Source organism: Nycticebus coucang, chromosome 3, assembly GCF_027406575.1.
Source record: "Nycticebus coucang isolate mNycCou1 chromosome 3, mNycCou1.pri, whole genome shotgun sequence".
NCBI classification, from domain to species: domain Eukaryota; kingdom Metazoa; phylum Chordata; class Mammalia; order Primates; family Lorisidae; genus Nycticebus; species Nycticebus coucang.
This window is the reverse complement of record NC_069782.1, coordinates 145,373,660-145,396,032: the sequence shown is the minus strand read 5'-3', so window position 1 is coordinate 145,396,032 and position 22,373 is coordinate 145,373,660. Positions and strand designations below refer to the sequence as shown.

Genomic DNA, 22,373 nt, shown 5'->3' with positions numbered 1-22,373 from the left:
TATGAGATGTTAATCACAGTTCTGATACGATTAGAGACTGCTGATTTCTCAAACCCCAGCAGGTAGACACCCTAAATCTCTCTTCAGCCCACTTAAAAGGCACTTTGAACTTGTAAGCTTGCTGAGCAGAAGCTTTCCCAGGTAAGTGCTTGTCGCTGGAATCACTGCTGAAGTGGCTATCCACTTACCCAGTGTGCCAAAACCGGTCTCACTCTGCCCCTGAGGGTTAGGGCTGCAAGGCGGCTCAGACCCCACCCTTAGGCTACTTGGTCCCTGGGTTACCAGCTCCCACCCGATTCTAGCTCTGCGACCCTGAAGGCGGAGATTGCGGGGGCAGATGGCTCACAATGGCTCCCTGTGACCCACAGCCAAACACTATTAGCTCCATCTGGCTCAGCAGCTCAGACTGGGGCCCTAGACAATGGCCAAAGTTCTCCGCACTCCCGCTCAGGCTCTCCCCAAGGCAGTTCAACTGAGTGCCAAGTCCAAAGACACCAAAACAGTTCATAGGTAAGGCCTTTCTGGTTTGCAGTCTTGCTGCTACTGAACTTACAGTTGCGGGCGGGTTTAGACGGATTGAATACACGCGACCACTTGCCGTTTTTCCACTGTTTTAGTCCTCCTCTTGGGGTCCAGAAGTCTCTCACTGACTCCCTGTATCCTCTCAGGGGTGATGATAGGCAGATCCCACCAGCCAGAGATGCCTGGAGTCCTATCTCCCCAGACTCACGGTGCCCAGATGCAAGGAAGCTGTTACTTGGCCGCCATCTTGCCTGAAGGTGGATTTTAATCTGAACCTTAATAGCGTGGAATTACACCTGCCACAAGCTGCTCTCATGTGATATCTACTCTGTCCCCAAGGATGTTAGAAGCTGGTGGGCAGAATATGGGAGCAGTCAAGCAGCAAGTCTTGGCTGACCTTTTCAAAGAGGACAGAACTTAATTTTCTAAGTAAATAAAAAAATACATTAGAACAGGCCACACAGAGGGTCTAGTCAGAGAGATGGCGGTGGACGTGGGTGGATGGGTAGTTCCAGGCGTTACCTGTGGCAAACTTGGTACCGTTTCGATACTCTTCTCTGGGATGTGATCCCACGATGTGAAGAATGTCAAAATAATAACCTCAAGCCAAGTGCATTAAAAAATTTATTACGATAAAGGGACAAGAGCTGCTCCACGTTTTTAACAAGGGTAAAGAGTCTGTAAAACATCTTCCCGCACAGTGTCATTGCCACAAAAATTGTACCTGTGGAAGAAAACATTTTCAGCATGAGGCTCTTTTGTTCGTGGAAATGTGACGACAGGTGAGTAAATAACTTTAGGTAACCCCTGGGCTCAGCATCGTTTGACCGAAAAGCTCTGCTACACCAGGTAGGGCCCAAGTGATTCTTACTAAGTTAACCTGCTCAAAGAACATCCTTTCCTTGTGGGCACTTAATGGGCTGAAAGTGAACCAGCCATGTGAAACTAAAGCTTTACAAAGCCCCCCTTCCAGGGGGCCTGTTGCTTCTGGTTTAGCAATGAGCTCCAGGGGTCAGGGGCACCCCAGAATAGCCCAGGGGGGACTTTCCCTGGCCAGTTAAGATCATGGAGGATCCCTCATACACATCTTCTGGAAATAAAACGTGGCAGCCAGTTTAGAAACAGTCGAGCAGTTCCTCTAAACAGACTTATCATATGGCCCAGCAATTCTACTCCTAGGTATGCACAGGTCTGACAATTAAATTCACTAACTTGCCACCATGTTGACAGCACGTACACACGACTCAGGAAAGTTTCATTCCCTTAGTATGTCAGTGCCTACAGCTGTGTTTGTGTGGAGCTGTGGCAGGGTCTTACACAGTGGCGTTTATCACTGTTGTTGCATGTTTTTGTGCGCCTTCACCTGTTTTTACGTGTTGGAGCTTGCATTAGAGCAAGGGACAGACATTAAATTTCTTGTTAAACTTGGCAAGAGCAGAAGTGAAATCAGGGACATGATAGTCCAAGTTTATGGCGGCAATGCCATTGAGAAAATGGCAGTGTACAAATGGGGTAAATGTTTTTCTGAGGGGGGAGAGTCACTGATGAAGAGGGGTCAAAGCGGCCAGGAAGAAGCAGAACTCATGGAAACATGGAAAACATATGTCAAATTATTTGTCAAAATCCCCAGCTGATTGTGAGAAGCATAGAAGTTCCGGTAAACACTGATAAACAATTAGAAAAACCTTAACTGAAAATCTTGGCATGAGAAAGGCGTATGCAAAAACGGGCTCTTCTATCACAATAACGTACCTGTTCACATGGTGCTGTCTAGGAGGGAGTTTTTAGCTAATAAACATACAACGGTTGGAATGTGCCCTCCCTACTCACCTTATCTGGCCCTCAGTCACTTTTTTCTTTATCCAAAGATAAAGGTAATATTGAAAGGAAGACATTTTGATGACATCTGGGACATCAAGGGTAACATGACAACAGCTCTTTTTCTCCATTCCAGAAAAAGAATTCCAAAATTACTTTGAATGTATGGACTAAGTACTGGTGTTGGTGCAGACCTTCCGAAGGGGAGTACTTCAGAGGTGACCATGGTGATATTCAGCAATGAGGTATGTGGCACTTTTTCTAGGATGAGTTCATGAACTTAATTGTCAAACCTCATATACACAAAAGAATGAAAACAAAATCTTGTATATGAACGTTCATAGGAGCATTATTCATAACAGCCCCAACGTGGAGACAATCAAAAAAGACCAGCTACTGATAAATGGAGAAATAAAATGTGGGGTTTCCATGTAACAGAATATTATTTGTCCATAAAGGAGAATGCGGTACTTAGACAAGAGCTGTGAGTGAACTTTGACAACATTATTCTAAGGGAAGGAAGCTAGCCACAAAGGCCTATGAATGTTGTGTTATTCCATTTATATGAAAAGTCCAGAATGGGAAAACCAATGGAGAAAGAAAGTAGATTAGTAGATGACCAGGGCTGGGGAAAAGCGATGGGGAATAGCTGATGGGTAGGGGTTTCTTCTAGAGGTGGTGAAAATGTTCTAAAATGTTCTAAAATGTGGTGATGGTTGCACAACTTTGTGAATATACTCAGAGCCACTGAATTATATACTTTAAATGAGTGAATTGTAGGGTGTAAGAATTATGTCCCAATAATATTATTTAAAAATAAACACGATGATGGAGGGCTATCTATCATTCCATGAGATGCAGGGCACTTCCAGCCTCCTCTGGTCACAACTGTCTGTGTTCAAGGGGGACAGTGTGGCCAAGCCACAGGGGTTAGCCAGAAAGTAGCTCCTTGATGAGGAAGCCTGTGTGTGGGGGACTCTGGTGTTTGCGATCTACAGTGTGTGATCTGTACTGTACTTAAGAACAAGAACCACCCTCACCCCCACTTAAATATGGTGAAATCTAGACACCTTGCAGTGCACCGCAGTGCCAGACCTCACAGACTTCTCAGTTCCCTGTCCAGCTGGGTGAACCGGGGGCCACTGCGGAAAGAGCACTGGACGGCACATCAGTCCTCGGGCCTCACACTATGTTCTGGCCTTGAAAACAGTAGTTCCTCCCCCTTCATCTTTGGTTTCAGTTACCTGCATTCAACTATGGTCCAAAAATATTCAACAGAAAATTCCAGAAATAAACTATTCAAAAGTCTTAACTTGCACATTATTCTGAGTCGCACGATGAGATCTCACACTATCTACTCTGTCCTACCTGGGGCCTGAATCGTTCCTTTGTCTAGCACATGCACGTATGTATAGGAAAAAACATAACATACATAAACAGGGTTTGTTGTTGTTGTTGCAAAATCTGCAATTTTGCACATCCACCAGATGGGGGTCCTGGGACATATCACCCATAACACTAACTGTGATATGTGATCCCTCCGACGGTGTACTCAGGAGCTGAGAGTATTACTGCTTTTACAGCCAGCAAAGTTAAGTCATGCAGCTGAATAGGATCTTGGCATGTGTTTTGAAAAGATTTTGAAGTCCAGTGTAGTTTTCCTTTAGATTCCCTACCTGGTCTTGGACAAGACAAGTTACTCAACACTTCAAATCTCAACTTTCCTCATCGTAAAAGAGTGCGGTTGAGAAGTAACATCGACATTTTCCAAAATCCTGTTTTCTGACTATCCTCTTTCAAAGTGTTCTTCTTTCTTTGCATGTTTTAAAACAGTGATGTTCCCTCCTGACCCAACATAAGATTCTATTCCCTCAGAATGAGAACTTGCCACAGATTCCCAACACAGTGTATAACCCTCTCCTGCCACAGTCTCCAAACAAGCCAAATGACATTGGCTAACTGAAATCAACTCAGGTTTCCCCCACATGCTTCCTGGGCATTGGCCTTATTGTTTGAGATGAAACAGTCTCATATTTGCCTATTTCTGCAATGACCACAACCACTGCCTTATCCCTGCCAAGGTGAATTTTGTCTAAGGAAAATGTTGTTTGATTTTTCAAAGTAAATCAGATGGATAATGGAGAGTTGAGATGAATAGTTGGGTAGATGAATGGACAAATGGGACTACAAAAGGATGGCTGGATGGCCAGTAGGATGAGGAGACAGAGTCTAGCTGAGTGGGTGGGTGGATGAGTGGATGGACAAATGGTTTAATGGATGCACAGAAAAATACAGAAGAAAGGAACGTAGATGGGAAGGTGGGTGAATGGATGGGCGGATGCATTGATGGACAGATTTATATATCAGTATGAATAGTCAGCCTTAGATGGAACAAAACATACATACTCAGTCCCGTTGGCACCACTTTGCACTGTGATTTGGGCAGCCCCCAGTCTGGGCCGGAGGAGATTTATAACATGGTTATTCCAGAGGAACTTAACCTTCTGGATTTTTCCAACATTGAGATCCACATCAATGTCACGCACATGACTTGTGTCTGGTTTGAGGGATCCTCTGAAAATAAAACACAAATGTCTTATCAGCTGGATATATAATACATAGGATGATAGCAACATATTGTTTCTCTAAACAATGGCTGCTGTTACTGGTTTTCTGAAAATACATCAGATGACTTCATATGCATCCAGGGGCTTCCCAAACACAAATGTATTTGTACACAACATACCTTTTAAAAATATTGGATTCCAGATTTCCACTGCTCTAGTTTGTCCCTAAATAAAAATCAAATATTTGGGGTGGTATATTAACCCTATAAATTCTCTCTACAGAACCAATTGATGCAATGCCTTATGTTCAGAGACGCATGCTTTCAACCAATGCCATCTGTTAGCGTCTCACATGTAGCCCAGGAAGTTGTCAAAGAAATTTAACTCAGCATGAAAATTATTATGCAAAAGTTAGTGCAAAAAAAGAATCTAATTTTACCACACAGGTTATGCATTTGCCCAGCCCATATTTACCAAACACTGCATAGCCTCAGCAAAAACCAGGTGCCAAGCCACATAGCAAGGAGCAGCTGGCCCTAGGCTTCATGTGAACCTGTGTGGGGAGATGTGCCATACAGATGTGTGTGGCCTGAGGAGAGAGTAATGTTCATAAAACCTCAGGTGACTGACATTCGAAAAAGGAGTTAGCAAGCGACTCATTTTAAATAGAGTTCCCTGTTTCTGGGCCTCACTCTTCACATATGTAAAATGGGATGATTGCACTCTTAGATGCTAAATCAGACTTATTTCCAGCTCAGACATTCTAGGATTCAATGGTTCTCTATAACAGATGCCTACATTTACAAAGCAGTTTATACCCAATCTTTTATGAACAATCTATTTATAGAAAGTGGGAAGGGGGGGTGGTGGGTAGAGGGAGGGGGATCAGTGGGATCACACCTGTGGTGCATATTACAGGGGTATTTGCGAAACTTGCTAAATGTAGAATGTAAATGTTTTGGCACAGTAACTGAGATAACACCGGAAAGGCTATGTTAACCACTGTGATAAAAATGTGTCAAATGGTTTATGAAGCGAGTGTATGATGCCCCATGATCATATCAATATATACAGTTATGATTTAATAAAAAATAATAAATAAAAAAATTAGATTAAAAAAATAAGAACAACAAAAACAACCTAACAAAGGTTGTGATCTAAAGCAGTACTGAAAGGAAAAAAAAATAAAATAAAATAAAAAGACTGGGTTCTGAGATTTTTTTAAAAAAAAAAGAAAGTAGGGTTATTTTACTTTATTATTGAACTTACCTGAAAATCTCATGTTGTTTTGAGTTTCCATTACTCCCATACAAAGAAATCCTGATGTATCCACTCACTTTCTTTTTTCCAGACAGCGTGACTGATACCTTATATCGCCAACCTGTCCAAAGAAATAAAATCAGTTCACTGAACTCATCTTACCCAAAAAGTGAGCCAACAGAAGTAAAGTATTATCATTCCAAGCTCTGAATACTTCATGGGTGAGAGGTAATGGCAGATGTGACTTAATCGAATTCCTGGGAACCGGAATTCAGATTCTAGGTGGGGGTGAGGGACTCAGAGGGAAGTAATTATTAGAGGTCAGCCCAATCCCTTACCAACACAGTGAGGCATGTGCCCTTGGATGAAAGAAGGACAGCTGTGATTGCACATGAGTTTCCTGACTGATAAATGGTGCAATGGACTGAATGTCTCTGTCACCCCCAAACTAATATGTTGAAATCCTAACTCTCAGTGATGGTTTTAGAAGATGGGGTGTTTGGGGGATAATTAGGTCATGAGAGAAGAGCCCTCATGAAAGATGAGGACCCAAGAGCCCTCATAAAAAGGACCCGAGAGTTCTCTTGCTCTCCTTCTGATATGTTGCAGTGTGCACCAGAACCTGATTGTGCTGGCACCCTGATCTTGGGCTTCTAGACTTCATAACCCTGAGAAATAAATTTCTGTTGTTTATAAGCCACTGGTCTATGGCATGTCTGTCAAAATGACACTTAAGTGTATTACGTGTCATTTTGTCACTTTCCTTTTCACTTAATATGCCTTACAGCAGTGGTTCTCAGCCTTCCTAATGCCCTGGCCCTTTAATACAGTTCATGTGGGTTGCGACCCACAGGTTGAGAACTGCTGCCTTAGAGGTTTTCTGTTTGCAGTGCATAGAGCTATATCCCGTTTGATGATTTACACACAGTTTTTAATAGTATTTAGCCCTTAGTCCAGGAGCTGGTGAACATGTAAATTTTCCCCTCAGTCTTTTAATATTAAGGATAAATGAACATTCTAGAACATATCTTCTTATGCACACATGCAAATATTCATATTTTTATATCATATGTTCTGAGAAGCAAGTGACTGGGTTAAAGGAATATGCATATTACAGACATTGCCAAATTGTTACCTTCTATGATAAATAGTGTGAGGATTACACGAAATACCACATGTGAAAAGTGTTTTGCAAAGTGCTATGTAAAACTCCCTTGGAAAATAACTGTTCTTCTCTTCAGCCATTATATGGTATTATTTGTGGAAAATGAGTCTTAATGATTCTACTATCTTTATTTATTTTTTATTATTATTAAAAAAATTGTTTTTATTTTGAATTTCAGCTTGCTTGTTCATTCTTCTTCGTTTGAAGTACTCTTTGTTTTTTGTTCATTTTCTTTCTTCTTTTTTTAAAAGTTCTTCTTCTGGCAATGCTCTGTCCCGTTGCCTCCCCAGTAGCTGGGATTACAGACGCCCACCACAACGTCCAGCTGTTTTTGATGTTAGTAGAGATGGGGTCTTACTCTGGCTCACTGCTGCTCATACTGGTCTTGAACCTCTGAGCTCAGGCAATCCATCCGCCTCGGCCTCCCACAGCGCTGGGACTACAGGCTGGCCATATTTATTTATTATTTTTTATTGAGACAGAGTCTCACTTTTGTCACCCTCCGTAGTGTGCCATGGTGTCATAACTCACAGCAACCTCAAACTCCTGGGCTCAAGCCATCCTCTTGCCTTAGCCTCACTAGTAGTTGGGCCTACAGGCACCCACCACAACTCCTAGCTATTTGTTTTGTTGTTGTTACTTAGCAGGCCTGGGCTGGGTTCAAACCCACCAGCCCAGAGCATGTGGTTGATGCCCTAACCACTGAGCTATGGACACCCAGCTTATCTTTATTTTTCTAATGAGAAGCTGGGCAAAACAACAGCAGCAATAATACAAGAGCGTGTGGGGTGTGTAGCAGGACTGCTATGATAGATAATCATCATGCAGTGACTTCTTGACTTACAGTGACGTTGCCTCACGTTGCCTGCTTCTGTCACCAGATGCATCCCTCCTGCCACAAGGGCGGGTGGGCAGACATGACCCAGCCTGGGCTGATCATTGTAGTCTCCTCACTTGACTTAAGAGTATTGAGTAAAGGGGTGAACACGAGACCCAAAACAAATTCCATTCTATTACCCTTACATTACAGCTTAAGCTGGTTGTAATTGAGTTTTCCTTAAATGCTACCAATGATCCTGCCTAATAAGGCTGGTGCACCTTTTAAAATTATTTGCAAGAATTCTAAGTGAGTGAAATGGAAACTTACGAGTAAAGTTACCACTTTCTCCTGTGTTCAGGAAAAAGGTTTGTCCCACAGCACTGGTTTTTCCCTTAAATTGGTCAGCATAGTGCCCCATTTGGGGGCATCCTTCACTTGGACAAGGGAAACAGCCATTCTAGTGGGGAGAAAAAAACTTATAATTTTTTTGTTAGTGCAGGCCTTTGACTCAATCAATTTGTCTATCTATGTATCTATGCACCTATTTATCCATCCATCCATCCATCTACCCAACCACCCATGCTTTCACCCATCCATCACCCATCCTCCCCCATCCATCCGTCTGTTCTCCCACCCATTCCTCTAATCCTTGCAAGTGTCCATCTACCCACATGCACCTCTGCAGCCATCCTCAGAACTGTGCATGGAACTGTGCTAGGCCCTGCAGACTACTCAAAGAAGACCCTTGAAAACTTAAGAGTATAGTGAGGGAGACAACTCATACCCAGGAAGTAGTAAAATTAAAATATGAACGAGGAATGCAAGACTATATCTCTAGGGAGAAGTAAATAGGACAGATAACACGTTATTTCAAAAGAAAGGAGGAAGAAAAGATCCATAACCATTTTCACTTTAAGGTGAGTTCTTTCTCAAGACTAGGAAATACCCAACTGGGGCTCCTCAAATGAAAGTTCATTAATTGGTGTAGAGGGGGCAGTTTGCTCTCTTCAAATTAGGGATATGATCCCTTTATGCCACAGTATCACTGTCCTTTATTCTTTGACCTCACACCACATCCAAAATGCATGATGTGCAGAGCTATTTTGTGATTTGGAAAGCATAGGCGAGGACTGAGACCAGGTTATTGTCCATGCCCCGGCAATAATGAACACAGCCATGGCTACTCCCTGAACACACACAGATCTTAGGATCAAATACCACGTCCTTTGGACCTTAGTTCAACCCAGGAACGTCAAGGTCAAAATTAGTCTAGAAAGACAAAATGTGTTTAAATTTATTTTTATCTTTGAGAAAAAAGTATTTTAAAATAACAAAGTTTTGCAATTCCCCCCACCCCCGGCAATGTTATAATTGATTCAGGTAAGGATCCTCAACAGAAACGCAAACCTTTCACTGGGTTTATGGTTGGGGAACAATATCACCTAATATATAGATTTCTTACATATGGGAAATAGTTCTCTGGCAGACAGCACCTCACCCAAGTCATTTATGTCATCAAATAGTGGACAAAGTGCAATCAAAAGAATGACCTATACTAAGAAGGTCCTGATATCACCCATTAGAGCAAAAAGAAATATTCAAGTAATTTCAGAATGTGAGATGTTCTACAAATACCCACTCTGGAATCCTTATAACTGCCAATGTCCTGGAAGACTAAGAAAAATGGGAAACTGTCCTTGGTTAAAGGAGACTACAGAGATAATAAATGCAGTGCAAGAAAAAGAAGGGAAGGAAAGGAGGAAGGAAGGAAAGGAGGGCACACAGACACACAGCTCTCGAGGACGTCATTTGGGTAACTGGAGAAGTTTCAATGTAGACTGCATATTAGAAAATATTAGCGTCTCAAAGTTAAATTTCTTGAATATTGTTCTATAGGACAATGAGTGCTGACTCATTTTTGAGTAGAGTTGTCATGATGTCTTTAACTTTCCATAATTAAGAAAAAAGAATACATTTTTGTACATGTATCAAATGTGCATCCAGGTGATGGGTGTACAGGTGTTCTTTGTGCCCTTCTTTCAACTTCTGTGCAGATTAGAAATTTTTCTAAAGGAAAAGCTGGGACCCTACACAGGGCCCAGCACAGTCAGTCTGTGTCTCCCCCTTCCCACCCACCCTGCTCTTGGAAGAAGGCTTTGGGAAGCCCAGAAGTTGAATTATCTCCTGTAATTAGTTACAGAATTACACCTGTATATTCTGTTCTAAGTCAAAGGGACAAAACACCATCAGGGCCACCAACATCTTCCCCGGGCTCTCTGGGGTGACCTACCTCTTGAAACTCATTGTAGGAGGCACAGGGGTATCCCAGAAAGCCATCAGGGCTGAGGATGCTGCTGGAGTAATACTTGTAGCTTCGCAGGTGATTGCAAGCTGCAAAGTCGCGGGTTCCTGAAAGGCAAAGGACGTGGGAGTTCAAAGGAGGCCTTTCACCTTTGCAGTGTAGACCATTCTGACCCAGTGAGAAGTCACCTCCACCTTTCAGAGATGGCTGTCAGCATTCCTGAACACTCAGAGGCATTGGCCAAGCAGCACCTCGTCAGAGCCAGGCAATTGTTGAGGAGTGACAAGTTCTACCCAGCACATTGATCTGCTCCTGTAGGGGCCACGCACTGACGGAGAATGAGTGAGGAGGGCTGGGGGCCTCGATCAGGGTGAGGGAGACAGAGAGAATCAGAGAGTCAGAGAGAAACAGAGAGGCAGTGAGAGAAAAATAAAGAGAGGAGATAGATTCAGAGAGAGAGGGGTAAAGAGAGAGAGGGAGAGAGACAGCAAGAGACAAAGGGTCAGAGAGAGAATATATATGTAAAGAGAGAAAGAAAGAGACAGAGACGGAAAGACTGACAGAGAGGGGACTTTTAAAGGGGACCCTACACAGCCCAGCCAGTTGTTGCACCGAGGCCCAAATTACTTGGTCTTCTGATTTTTCATGAGAAGTGAGAATCTCAACTTTTACACGAAAATCCTCCCATGCTCAGCAGTAGCAGTGCACCCCCATTTTCAAAGCAGTTGTTAGGTTCTGCTGACCCACCCAGCCCCATGTAGATCACATCCTACCCATGTGTGAGGACGCCAGACCTCAAGGTCGGGCCTTTCCCATGAACCAACCTCTTCTGGGTCTGCGGCCTCAGGCTGAGAAATCCCTCCTCTGTTCTGTGCTGGGCACAAGGCACAAGGAGTGGACAGCCAGGCCACTGTGGCCTCCACCAGTCCTTCACTGTGTTTTATTCACCCCCCTTTCCTTTCAACTAAAGTCCTCTTGCTTGGAATTTTTTTTTCATTGTGGCTACTTGGTACAAAACTTTCCATGCGGAAGTTCACAGTGACCCTGGACACAGCTGGGGACCAGTCTTGGGGGTCAGGTGGGCTTCCTTTCCTGCTCACTGAGGCAGGACACCCACTTTGGGCCAGGGTGGACCCACCATCCACAGTTTCCAGTGGCTTCCTGCCACAGCCGGGTTCTGTGAGCCCCCCGCTGGTGCTCATTACCAGACAACAGAACCTGTTTCAAACTTAATTGTTTCCTTCATCCCAAATTGCTGCCCAGGGACCCCATAATGGAGGAGAAAGTGGATTTAATTGTTCCTCAGTGCCCAGCATCTGGGTGACTCAGCAGGGGACACAATAGAAACACACTCTGGTGTTTCTGGGCTTTTGCACTCTAAATTGCCTCTCTAATTAAACCTAGGCTCGTTCCTATTATGTGTGCCTTGCCTGTCATTTGTGGGAGGGGGCAGCTATTAGTGTGACTCTGGTGCTCTTTCAGGGAGCAGGGAGCAGGGAGCAGCCATGTCTTCCCAGAAGCTGCCTGGTACAGAGCTGCGTTGTTTTGCCGGTGGAAGCTGGCTGTCGCTATCAACACTGCTCTCTGGCATCAAGTGCGTGGAATATTAAAATGCAACACAAGACCACTGAGCTCAACTTAAGACAGTATGTAGTGATTGCCTTGGGGTGGGGCCCTGAGCAGAGTATTCGGGTGTCTAGAAGGCCCAGGGTACACTCCTTTGCCTCTGGAAACTCCCATCTCAGAAAAATAAAGACAAGTGAAATGATCAGGACCCAGAATCTCCCCTTTAAGGCAGGAGATTGAAGTCTGGTCACCAGGGAAGGGGCAACAGAAATATCCAAAGGTCAGAACAAGGGGCAGATGATATACATGGTGCCTTGAGGCCACCTAATGCTAGGGGCATGGATCCTGGTCGCTCAGATGAACAGAGACACACAGCAGCCACCATGGGTCCCCAGACCTCCAGCGCCCCCGCCCGCCACGTGCACCCCAATCCCTCCTTTCTGCTCTTCTTACCAGCTCAGTCCCCTGACGTTCCTAGCACCCTCACAACAGCAACCAGCAAGAAAGTCAAAGCCCTCTGAGCCTGTGCTTGTGCCCTGCGGTTCCTCAAGGAGCAGCTGCTAAAAGCAGAGTGGGCAGCCAGACCCACAGGCAAGTCTTTGCCAGTGTGCCCATCCAGCCATCATCCCAGCATGCTGACCACTGGGAGAGATGGCATAGGATAGGGTATGGGATAAAGCCTTTATAGTCAGACACTGGGCTTCAATATGGGGTGGGCTTGGACAAGCTGTGCTGCTTTTCTTATAGTAACCATCACCTCGCACTGTTGTGAAAACGCCCAAGGCATAGTCCATTGCTTCGTAAAATTCTCAGCTCAAAAGATGAAGACAAATAAGATAATCAGAGCTCCAAATCTCCCCTTTTAGGGAGGAGAGTGAAGCCTGGTCTCCAGAGAGAGGGCAACAGAAATAGCCAAAGGCCAGAAGAAGGGACAGTTAACATAGATGGTGCCAGAAGTTCTGGCAAATTTAGTATGAGGAAGGCCAGACCACACATTTTGCTTTCTCTCCAAATAGGGCAATTGCTGTCTTCTTGAATTCACATACCTTCCCATATTCCGTTTATGTCAACAATGGTTGAAAGGATATTTTTCTGACATCCAGGCATTTCTTTTCCTCCATTTGGAAAGAAATCCAGGTGGCCCACCTTTTGGCTCATTCCAAAACCTGAAATATTTGAGCAGAGGTGAATAGGAAGTTAAGTGGTCCCAAGTTGGATTGTGGCTACTGCGAACTGCTCAACTCGTTTCAATCAGAGGGACACACTTCTTGGCAGAGTATCCCCTCTGCGCAGCCATACTTGCCTTTGGCTCTGCAGAAAGTTCTCAGAGACGGGGACTTGGCAAGATGAGGAGGAAGGATAGAACAGAGGAAGTGAGATGGGGAAGCTGGACATACAGGTTGGCATGTGTGTCTGTCTGAGATGCTCTGATACCTTTACGCATCATACCAGAACTAGTGCAATTTTTATGATCTCATTTATTTTAAAATTCTAATTTCTACATTACATTGCTATATTGAAAGCCATAGCATAATGGTTAGGAGTTTTGGTTTTTGAAGCCCACAAGTCTGTGATCAAATCCTGGTTCTGCCTACACACTTTGTGATTTTGGGTCATTACTTAACCTTGCTGACTGAGCCACAGTTCCTCAGCTATGAAGTGGTGGCAATAGTACACATTTTTTAGAGTGTTACAGGGTTAATGAGCAAATGTGTGCAAAATATTCAATGCAGCACATGGTAAACACTCAGTAAGTATAAAACATCATCATCATCATTAAAACATACCCTTTATTGGCAAGTTCATGAATGGTTACATAAGAAAATACTGGGAAAAGGGCACTGATTTTAGAAGATTTAAATGAAGAGATGATTTAGTCTCCAACAAAAAACAAACTGTAACCAAAACTTTGACAAAGAAGGAAAAGATGCAAAAGTTACTTTTGTATTTTGCAAGAACTGGTCAAGTATCAAGAATTCTACATCTGCCACTTTAGTTACTGGTAGACTGGGGAAGGCTCTCGGGTTTAAGGCTTGAGCGACAACCTGCTATATACCATAGCAGTGTTTTGTGTCTAATCTGGAACACAGGCTGATACCACTGGCACTGTACCAGCTTTTTATTTTGAATGGTTGGTGCCCAACCCCTTCCTGGAGTTACGCATTTGAATGCCCCTCCCTATGCAGTTTGTGCTTATGTGTGTGGAGCGGGACCGGGACCCAGTGTCATCAATTCTAGCCCTGGTCATCAGGAGATGGGATTGAGGAACTCACCTAGGTAAGGGACTATGGGAGCAGAATCTGTGTGAATCACATCCACAAACATGGCATCGGATGGGTCCAGCCGAACCTCCTCGGGCGTGCCCTGGAAGCATGGTTCTGCCGGATCCAGCCCTGAAAGGGAGGCGTGGACAACATGCACTCTAAGAAAAACAAGGGTCTAAACCCCATGCCCACAAAGGGCCCCATACTCCAGCGGCTGTGGTGCAGGACATTGGGTCTGCTGCTCCTGGTCAATGTGGTGGGGAGAAGGGACAGAAGGTCAGGAGTGGGGACACTGCCTGCGGAAGAGCATTTGGAAATCCCTAGTGCCTGGCTCATGGAGGACCGGGGGAGAACTCTTGCCTCCTACCCCGTTTCTCTTTTCCTTTCTGTCCTCACATATTATCCTGGCCATTGCTCTGAGAGACGGCAAGCTCCCAGAGCCCGAGCCCGAGCCCTGCACACTTGTATTCCTTTGCATCTTCGCTCATACTGTTCCCCAGACTGCTGTGCCCTTCCCCACAGTCTTCCTTCATTTAAAATAATCTTTCTGTTCCCAGACCCAGCGCAAAAACCACATGGTTCACATGGTTAAATGGCAAATCTAAACCCTTTCCTTTCTCAGCCCATTCTGTACACATTGCATTATTTTGTATTTGTTTATTCTGCTGTGGATTTTATTTGCCTACTTGGTTTTCCGCCTTCTGGACAAGACCATGGGTTTTCTGAAGAGGTGCCATGCCTGTGTCATCTGTGCCCAGGAAGAGGGGGCCACCCACCCATCTGTATTCTTGCCCTGGTTCTGCTCCAGGCTAAACATCTGTCCTTTCTGAGTTTCAACATCCTTATCTGGAAAGTAGGAATAACAACAACGCTCTGCCTTACAGGGTCACTGCGAAAGCCCCATGAAAAGATGTAAGAGAAAGAACTTGGCAAGCTGCAAAGTTCTACATAAAAGTAAAGTATTCCCCTTCCCACCCCCCCCACCTCCCCCTTATCCAGTGCCTTGAGCAAAAGGATGTTGGAGTCAACTGTTTGCTGAAGTTACATACTAATTTGGCTGTGCAAAATAAATAGTTGTGTCTTTGTCTTGGATTCTGCCTAGTGATTCATTCATTCATTATTTACTGAGCACCTTCTACACGGAAGGTGTCAGCGAGCCTCTTTCATTTTCTGACTTCGCCTGGCCCAGCAAAGACATTCAACAAGTTTTGTGGAACTGATGAATTTCATCATCTCACTTTAAAAATTTTTGCCTAGTAATGATAACCCTGAAGGTATGGATTTAATGTGCTAGTTAAATAAGTTCTTTTTAAAAAATAAATGTATTTGTATTTATAATCATCTGTTTTCTAATACACATTAATTAATTTTAAATTGAAGTCCAGCATCCTCTAAAATCCGCTCCCGGAGGACCAGTAGGGGCGCCCTTCGGCGCGGGAAGCGCACGGGCTGCAGCTCCAGGGGACCCCGGCCCGGCCCGCACCCCTACCTGTGATCCTGCCTACGTGGCCGCCCAGCCTCCTGCCTGCCTCCGCGGCCGCGTGCGCGCCCAGGCTGTGACCGATGAGGTGCACGTCCTCGGGGCTGTACCCCAGCTCGGCCTGCGGAGGGACGGCCCATCAGGTCCCACCGTACTGCGTGGGGATGCGCCGGTGGGAGAGTGGGGGTGGGGCGGCCCTTGCCAGGGAACCGGCAAGACCCGAGCTTGGAACTCAGGAGGAGCGACCACCGGCTGGGGTACGCGAGTCCCAGGGGCAGGCTCGTGCCCGCTGCAACAGTGCTGACCAGCGGCCACCGCGCCAACTGCAGGTCGCCACCCGCCACCTGCCGCCGCCTCCCAGGCAGGGCTGGAGCCTGTGTGGGTTGAGCGTGGGTGGTGGTCTGACGTGGGCTTCCCAGGAAAGACCCTGGGAAGGGTCTCCCTCGGATGACAACTCATCTTCCCGGCCGGGCAGCGCCGCCCGCGCTCTAAACGGCCTGCAAGGACGGCCTTTCTTTTAAAGGAGAAACGGAGGCTGGAGGCTATTTTGCCCCAGCGGGGGGCGGCTAGGAAATAAAGCGGCCTGGTGTCTTCAGGACCTTAGGCAAGGGAGGAAGGTCGCAGCTTCATCTTAGCGAGCTTTCTGGGTTAGAACCTGGGCTGTTTGCTGCCAGCCCCTCCCTGCCCACCCGTCCTGGGCTACCTCTGGCTGCAAATGGGGCGTCCCTGCCCACCTCTCCCCGCCACCGCGCCCATGGGGCGGGCTCAGGTGGTGTTTTACCGACAGCACTTGTATTAAGTAGGCGATCTCTGCCCCCACGACTCGGATGTTGTGCACCGCTTGGGTGTACTCTGTCCGGGCCCCGCGCCTCCAGTCCACGCAGACGCAGTTCACCTTCTCCACTTGAAACATTTTCTGGGGAAGACAAACAAGGGGCAAAAAACCAACTTATAAACAGAAATAGGAACTCGTATCCATCAAGCAACTAGCTTGAGTCAGAGCTTTAATATTCCTTCCCACCTTCATAACTTCCTCCTCCTGCGACGCTGGGAACTCGCAGGCTAATACCTGCTTAACCCACGTGGGAACTGGACACTGAGACCTGGGACCGGTCGGATGACTTGGCTAAGGTCTTGGAGATGATTACGGACACAGCCAGGTCAAACAGACCAGGTAAAAGATCCAGGTGAGCAAACTGGTGACCCAATAAAATGTCAAATTCAGCTCCTAAGTGGCACCTTATGCAGCTGGTGGTGCCTGACTTGGGCAGTGCAGACAGAGGGCATTGTCATCATGCAGAATAGCACCACCGTTCTAACAGATAGTTGTGCTTTAGAGGGCAACATTTAAGTGCTTTTTTTTATGTCATGCAGGAATTTAATATAAACTGTCAGGGATAAATGCCAGGAAGCTTGCTGTACTCTCCATCTGGGGGAGACTTCCAGACTGGACTCTGGGTCTCTCCGGCTTCAGACAGGACAGTGGGCTAGGAATTGGTAGGGAGGGAGAATTTAGCTGTGGGTGCCCCTGAGAACCAGGCTTCCTTGGTGTCTTTAGGATGGACCCATCTCTCCCCAGAATAGTTCCTTTCGTGGTCTCAGGGGGAGTTGGGGTGCAGAGTTGGGGCGCTGCGTTGGGAGGGCCATCGAGTGGCCAGGTGAGGAGGGGGGCTCGCACCTTGCACATGTCTGACAGCCAGCTCTCCTCCCCCTTGTCTATGAAGCCGTGGATGATGAAGCGTGTCTTACGGTCCAGGTGGAAGTTTGAGGCCTTTATGGTGTCTGGATCAGTGGCAGTGATTAGCTGGTTTAATTAAAAAAGATCCATTTGAATGTTGCCCTTTCCAAGCCATGGGCCTATTAAAGACAGTCTCAGGAGGACTGAGGTCACAGGTTCAGCTCCCGAGAAGCTGAGTCAGACAGTACAAGCTCCTGACCTGGGTTTGTGGATAGAATTCAGAAAGTCCAAGTTCACAGACTTTCTGTTTTCATTAACCCCTAACTGAAATCCAGTATTTCCATGAATCATGAAATTAAGTGACAAACCACAGTGGTGTTAGCCACATCCATGACTCTGTCTCCGATTGAAATCATACACATTTTTTAGATCACGTTATAGTTATTGTAGGTATCTCAGAATATCATTTATATTCACTATTTTAAATTACGGTAGTTATTAGACCAACTCCTAGATCTTGTTAGTGAGATAGTAAAGCAATACATATATTACTATATCACATTTTATATATATATATATATATATATATATTTTTTTTTTTTTTTTTGGTAGAGTGCCGTGGCGTCACAGGGCTCACAGCAACCTCTAACTCTTGGGCTTACAGGATTCTCTTGCCTCAGTCTCCAGAGCAGCTGGGACTACAGGCGCCCACCACAACGCCCGGCTATTTTTTGTTGTTGTTGTTGTTGCAGTTTGGCCGGGGCTGGGTTTGAATCCGCCACCCTCGGCATATGGGGCCGGCGCCCTACTCACTGAGCCACAGGCGCCGCCCCACATTTTATATTTTTAAATGTTTTGATGTAATTGGTTTCTTTATAATACAATATATTTTATGTATTTAAAAACATTGTCCTTAGAAGAGGCTTCCCCAGAGAGGCTTCTGTAGAGAAAAGGTTAAGAATCTCTGGGCCTGAGCATTAGGCCTGAGGGCAGATTCAGCTCAGTGGAGCTGCTGGACTTTAGAACAAATTCCTAAACGCCCATGGGCCTGCTCAGCCCCCTTCAAACACCCCCCATGGAAACTAGATGCCAGAAGGAAGATCGCAAAATAATAATAGCACAGTAACCATTTCTAAGCAGACTCAACAGACACCTGGCTCTCTAAACTGTCAGGGACCAGAGCTATGAACTGTTTGAATTCTTAGCAAAATCTTCCTTGAAAGTGTCTCCTGGTTACCTCCAACTTCCTGGAGCAAGCCTGTCTGCTTCCAGCTGGCAGGTCTTGTGGGAAGGGTGCTCACAGGGGCCGCATCTTTTCTCTTTTATGGTTAAGTGCCCTCTCTCCCCTACTTGTCTTCTAGTTCCTCAGAAAGGATCTACACCCCCTCACCCTGACGCTGAGGGCTCTTCTGCCTCCTCTGCTGGGTGTAGAAAAGAGACAGATTCTTCTGGGTTTCTGCATTAAGGCTGTGCACACTCTCCTTTTCCCAGGAACAAAGAGCTGATGCTGGGCAACCCCTGAAGTTCTGGGCACCAGTGTGTGTGAGTGTGCACACTTTTGGGTTAGACATTCATAGATTTCATCAGACAATCAAGAGTTTATGATCCCCAAAGCTGAGACAACTGTAGGTCTAACATTGGTGCGAGAGCATCACCTAGAAATTTCCAGGAAAGTGACTTATCTCCTAGACAGCCATGTGAAGACTCCAGACTGGGGCCCCAGATACACCCACCATGCAGTCATTACATGCCCACTCTTACTTGGAAGTTGTTGGGATTTTCATTTGTGTACAGAAGAAAACGGGTGTCAATGTCCTTGGGGGCCCAGGGAAATAACTTTAAAGGTCGCTGAATGATTTCTGTCCATGGTTTTTCATCAGAAAAGCAGCCAAGAGGTTGGTAGCAGATCTCTCTCCCTAGGGCATAAAAAGCCACAAACAGGACATTTGTGAGATTCTGGAAATGAACAATGTCATATCTACACAGGTAGACTCTGCGGGACAGATCCTAGGTCTGGCTAAGGCCAATGCTGGTCTTTATCTTTGCCAGCAAGGTTTGCAAAATTCTCATGGTGAGAAGAATCACCTGGGGTTGGGGACGAGTGTCTCCATTGCCTAGGCCCCTCCCTCAGAGATTCTGATTCAGAGGGTCTGGGGTTAGACCCCAGAAACACATATTTAGTAAGTGCCCCTTATCTTTAGGCACCTTGAGGATTCGTTGATCTACAACCTGCTGCCTTAAAACTGCCTCTTTCAGGAAACTCCCAGCTGGCTCTTTACATGGTCTCATCAAACATCAGGTATTCAACAAGCTCTTGTATCCAGCAAGGGCTGTGCACACACGCCTACGCCTTCCCTGGCGTTTGTCCAATTTGCATGTCTTCATGTCATTATTTTATGCACATTTTTTCAAATTATTCCCTGCCATTTCAGATTTTCCCTGCTGCTCTTTGGAAAGGTGAGGTTCTTAAGAACAGGAATGAGTTATTTGTGCATCACACTGTATGTAGTAGGGGCTCAGTACATGCAATTGATGACCCCAATATTCACATTTAAGTCTGAGGGGCTTTCTGTGTCCATGACATAAACATTAGGAGGAGGGACATAATTCAAGTCCAGAGGGTTATAATGGGTCTTCCCTCTTAGGCTTTCTCAACTCCTAAACTGACTGCACCGTATTGATCAATCGTTCAAAAACCAGTAGTAGTTAATAATTGTTTACTGCATTTTAGTTACCGCACTAGTGCTTTACCAGGATTAAGTCTCATAACACTAATAGGGAATTAGCGTTGTCTCCATTTTACAGCTGAAGAAACTAAGGCCCACAGAGAGACCAAGTAAGCTACCCATAGGTCACAGCTGGTGGTGGAGGCAGGGTTGGAGACCAACAAGTTTAATTGGAACTAAAGCTAGAAATTGAGGAAGTGCAAAGACCAGTCAAATACAAATCCTGAACTGAAAGGGACACTTGGAGGTAGGGCTGCAGGGGGGGACCGGCAGTTAGGTCCTGATGGCAAATGGAAGGGCCCAATGCCAGGTAAAGGCATTTGGATTCCCATAGGCAGAGCAGGGAAGCTCTGAAGTGGATGGGGCAGAGGCCGTGGTGTTGCTATGCTTCCTGAAGTTGTGTTGGGGACCCGAGTGCAGGTGCCTCAGAAGCAGGAGAGCCTGGGAGAGGCTGGGGAGGGTGTTGGCAGTGCAGGGGCAGAGAGCGGCCTGCTCTGGTTATAGGCATTCTAACCTAGGATGACAGTGGAATCTCAGCAGAGGTAGGGAATGGGAGTAGGGGTGGTGTCCAAGGCTGGTTTGGGACAGTGAATTTGAGGTATGACCTGGTGGGGCTTCCAACTTAGGAGGACCAGAGTTGACCAAGAGGGAGGCCCTGAGAAAGGGAGTGGTACCGAGGGCGGGTTGAGCCTGAGGAGTGTCCACATCTAGGGCAGGAGGGGCAGCAGATCAGCAAATGACCCCAAGGGGCAGCAGATCAGCAAAGGACACCAAGGGGCTGGAAAGGGCTGAGGAGCCTCAGTCAGGAGCTGGATCTTGCCTCATGGTCAAGATGGGAGGGAAGGCCAAGAGTGGGCTGGGGGTGCCCAGGAGACAAGGAGTAGGGGCACAAAACGGAAGATAGGTCCACCCGGGACCTGAGGAGACTATGTCTGCTCTAGCAGGATGTGGGGCCAAGCCAGGCAGGGTCCTGATGGGACAGGAGGGGGTGGGAGGTAAGGTAGCCCTGGCAGAGAGGGTGGGAGGCTCTGGGGTGCGTGCTGTGAGGGGATGGGGGGGTGAGAAGTAGGCTGGGGATGGGGACCTGAGGGCAAGGGAAGGGATTTTTGCTTTAGGACAAGTAGAGCTTGGGTATCTGTATCTTCACTGGACAGAGCCAGACAAGAGGGACAAAGGGAGAGACAGAGATAGTACCAGAGAGGATGGCGGGCAGGCGCAGTGGGAGAAGGGTGGGCTTGCCTGGCAGGACTGGGCATTCCCAGGGGTGTTGGGGTTCAGCAAGTACACCCCGCCCTCCACCTGCCTCACAGCCAATAGGGCCTTTGCAGGAAGAAAGTGGACTGAGCAGGAGGGTCACCCAAGATTATCCATGTCCAGCACGTGGCTATGGGTTTGCCTCAGAGTCAACACTCCCTGAATGGCAGTAGCAATTTTTTTCAGACAATTCTAATGTTCTTAATGATAATTATAATTATTACTATTCAGCCTCTAACTGCCTCACCAAAGGCCAGTGCAGGCATGTCACTTTCTCCCCACAAGGGTGGTGGCAGCATACTCACCTCTGACTGTGGCCAGCAGGAGAAAACTGACTGTCCAAGGCAGCAGCATCTGCACGGGCACAAACACAGATACATCTAGTCACCGTGTGAGGCTGGTGGTGACAGGACCCACCCAGGGCAGGAGGCCTGGGGCACGCATGGGAGAGCCAGTGGAAGAGATACCCAGTGGCCTGGGCCCCACGGGGCTGTCCCCTGAGGCGGGGACCTTGAGGCTGAGGCACACTTGAACCCCGGGCTCAGGGACTTCCCCCGCAGTGGTTTTCCCCTGTCTGGGCACGCCCCTCTGGCAGCCAGGCCTCCCCAGCCCTGCCAGTCCCCCTGCCCGAGCCTGGCTGTGACTTACTGCGCTACACCAGAGCTTCCACTCCAGGCCCCGCAGGTTGGCTAAGGCCTTTTATAACCCGGCTTTATCCTTTGGACTCCTTAGAGGAGAGGCCAGGGCAGGACAGATAGGGAGCTGAACATGGGCGCTTTGACTCTAAGTTATCATAAACACATAAAGCCAGCTCAACCCTGGCAGGCAGGACTCTTGATAAAGTAAGATGTGAGGAAAGGAAAATTGACTTTGAGGATGGAAAAAGGCCCCATTAGTCTGACTTTACAGGTTTAGTTGCCAAAAGATTGTGTTCTCAGGGTGCTAACTGGG

The 22,373-nt window shown here is 46.5% G+C and overlaps 1 protein-coding gene across 2 annotated transcripts; it reads right to left on the bottom strand.

Moving 5' to 3' along the window:
- Window positions 1–1,128: 1,128 nt before the first annotated feature.
- LOC128581252 (pancreatic lipase-related protein 2-like) lies at window positions 1,129–22,163 on the bottom strand. 2 transcript variants are annotated; one of them, XM_053583825.1, is made up of 13 exons: window positions 22,071–22,163; window positions 21,728–21,776; window positions 19,204–19,358; window positions 17,443–17,568; window positions 16,546–16,680; window positions 15,774–15,885; window positions 14,294–14,413; window positions 13,067–13,186; window positions 10,443–10,561; window positions 8,480–8,609; window positions 6,177–6,288; window positions 4,747–4,914; window positions 1,129–1,246 (listed from the first exon to the last, which is right to left on the bottom strand). In XM_053583825.1, the coding sequence occupies exons 2-13, from the start codon at window positions 21,774–21,776 to the stop codon at window positions 1,183–1,185; spliced, it is 1,410 nt and encodes a 469-aa protein (XP_053439800.1). In that variant the 5' UTR covers window positions 22,071–22,163; the 3' UTR covers window positions 1,129–1,182. The 2 variants fall into 2 exon arrangements, with proteins under 2 accessions (XP_053439800.1, XP_053439802.1); XM_053583827.1 differs by lacking the exon at window positions 22,071–22,163 and adding an exon at window positions 21,890–21,907.
- Between the last annotated feature and the right edge of the window lie 210 nt (window positions 22,164–22,373).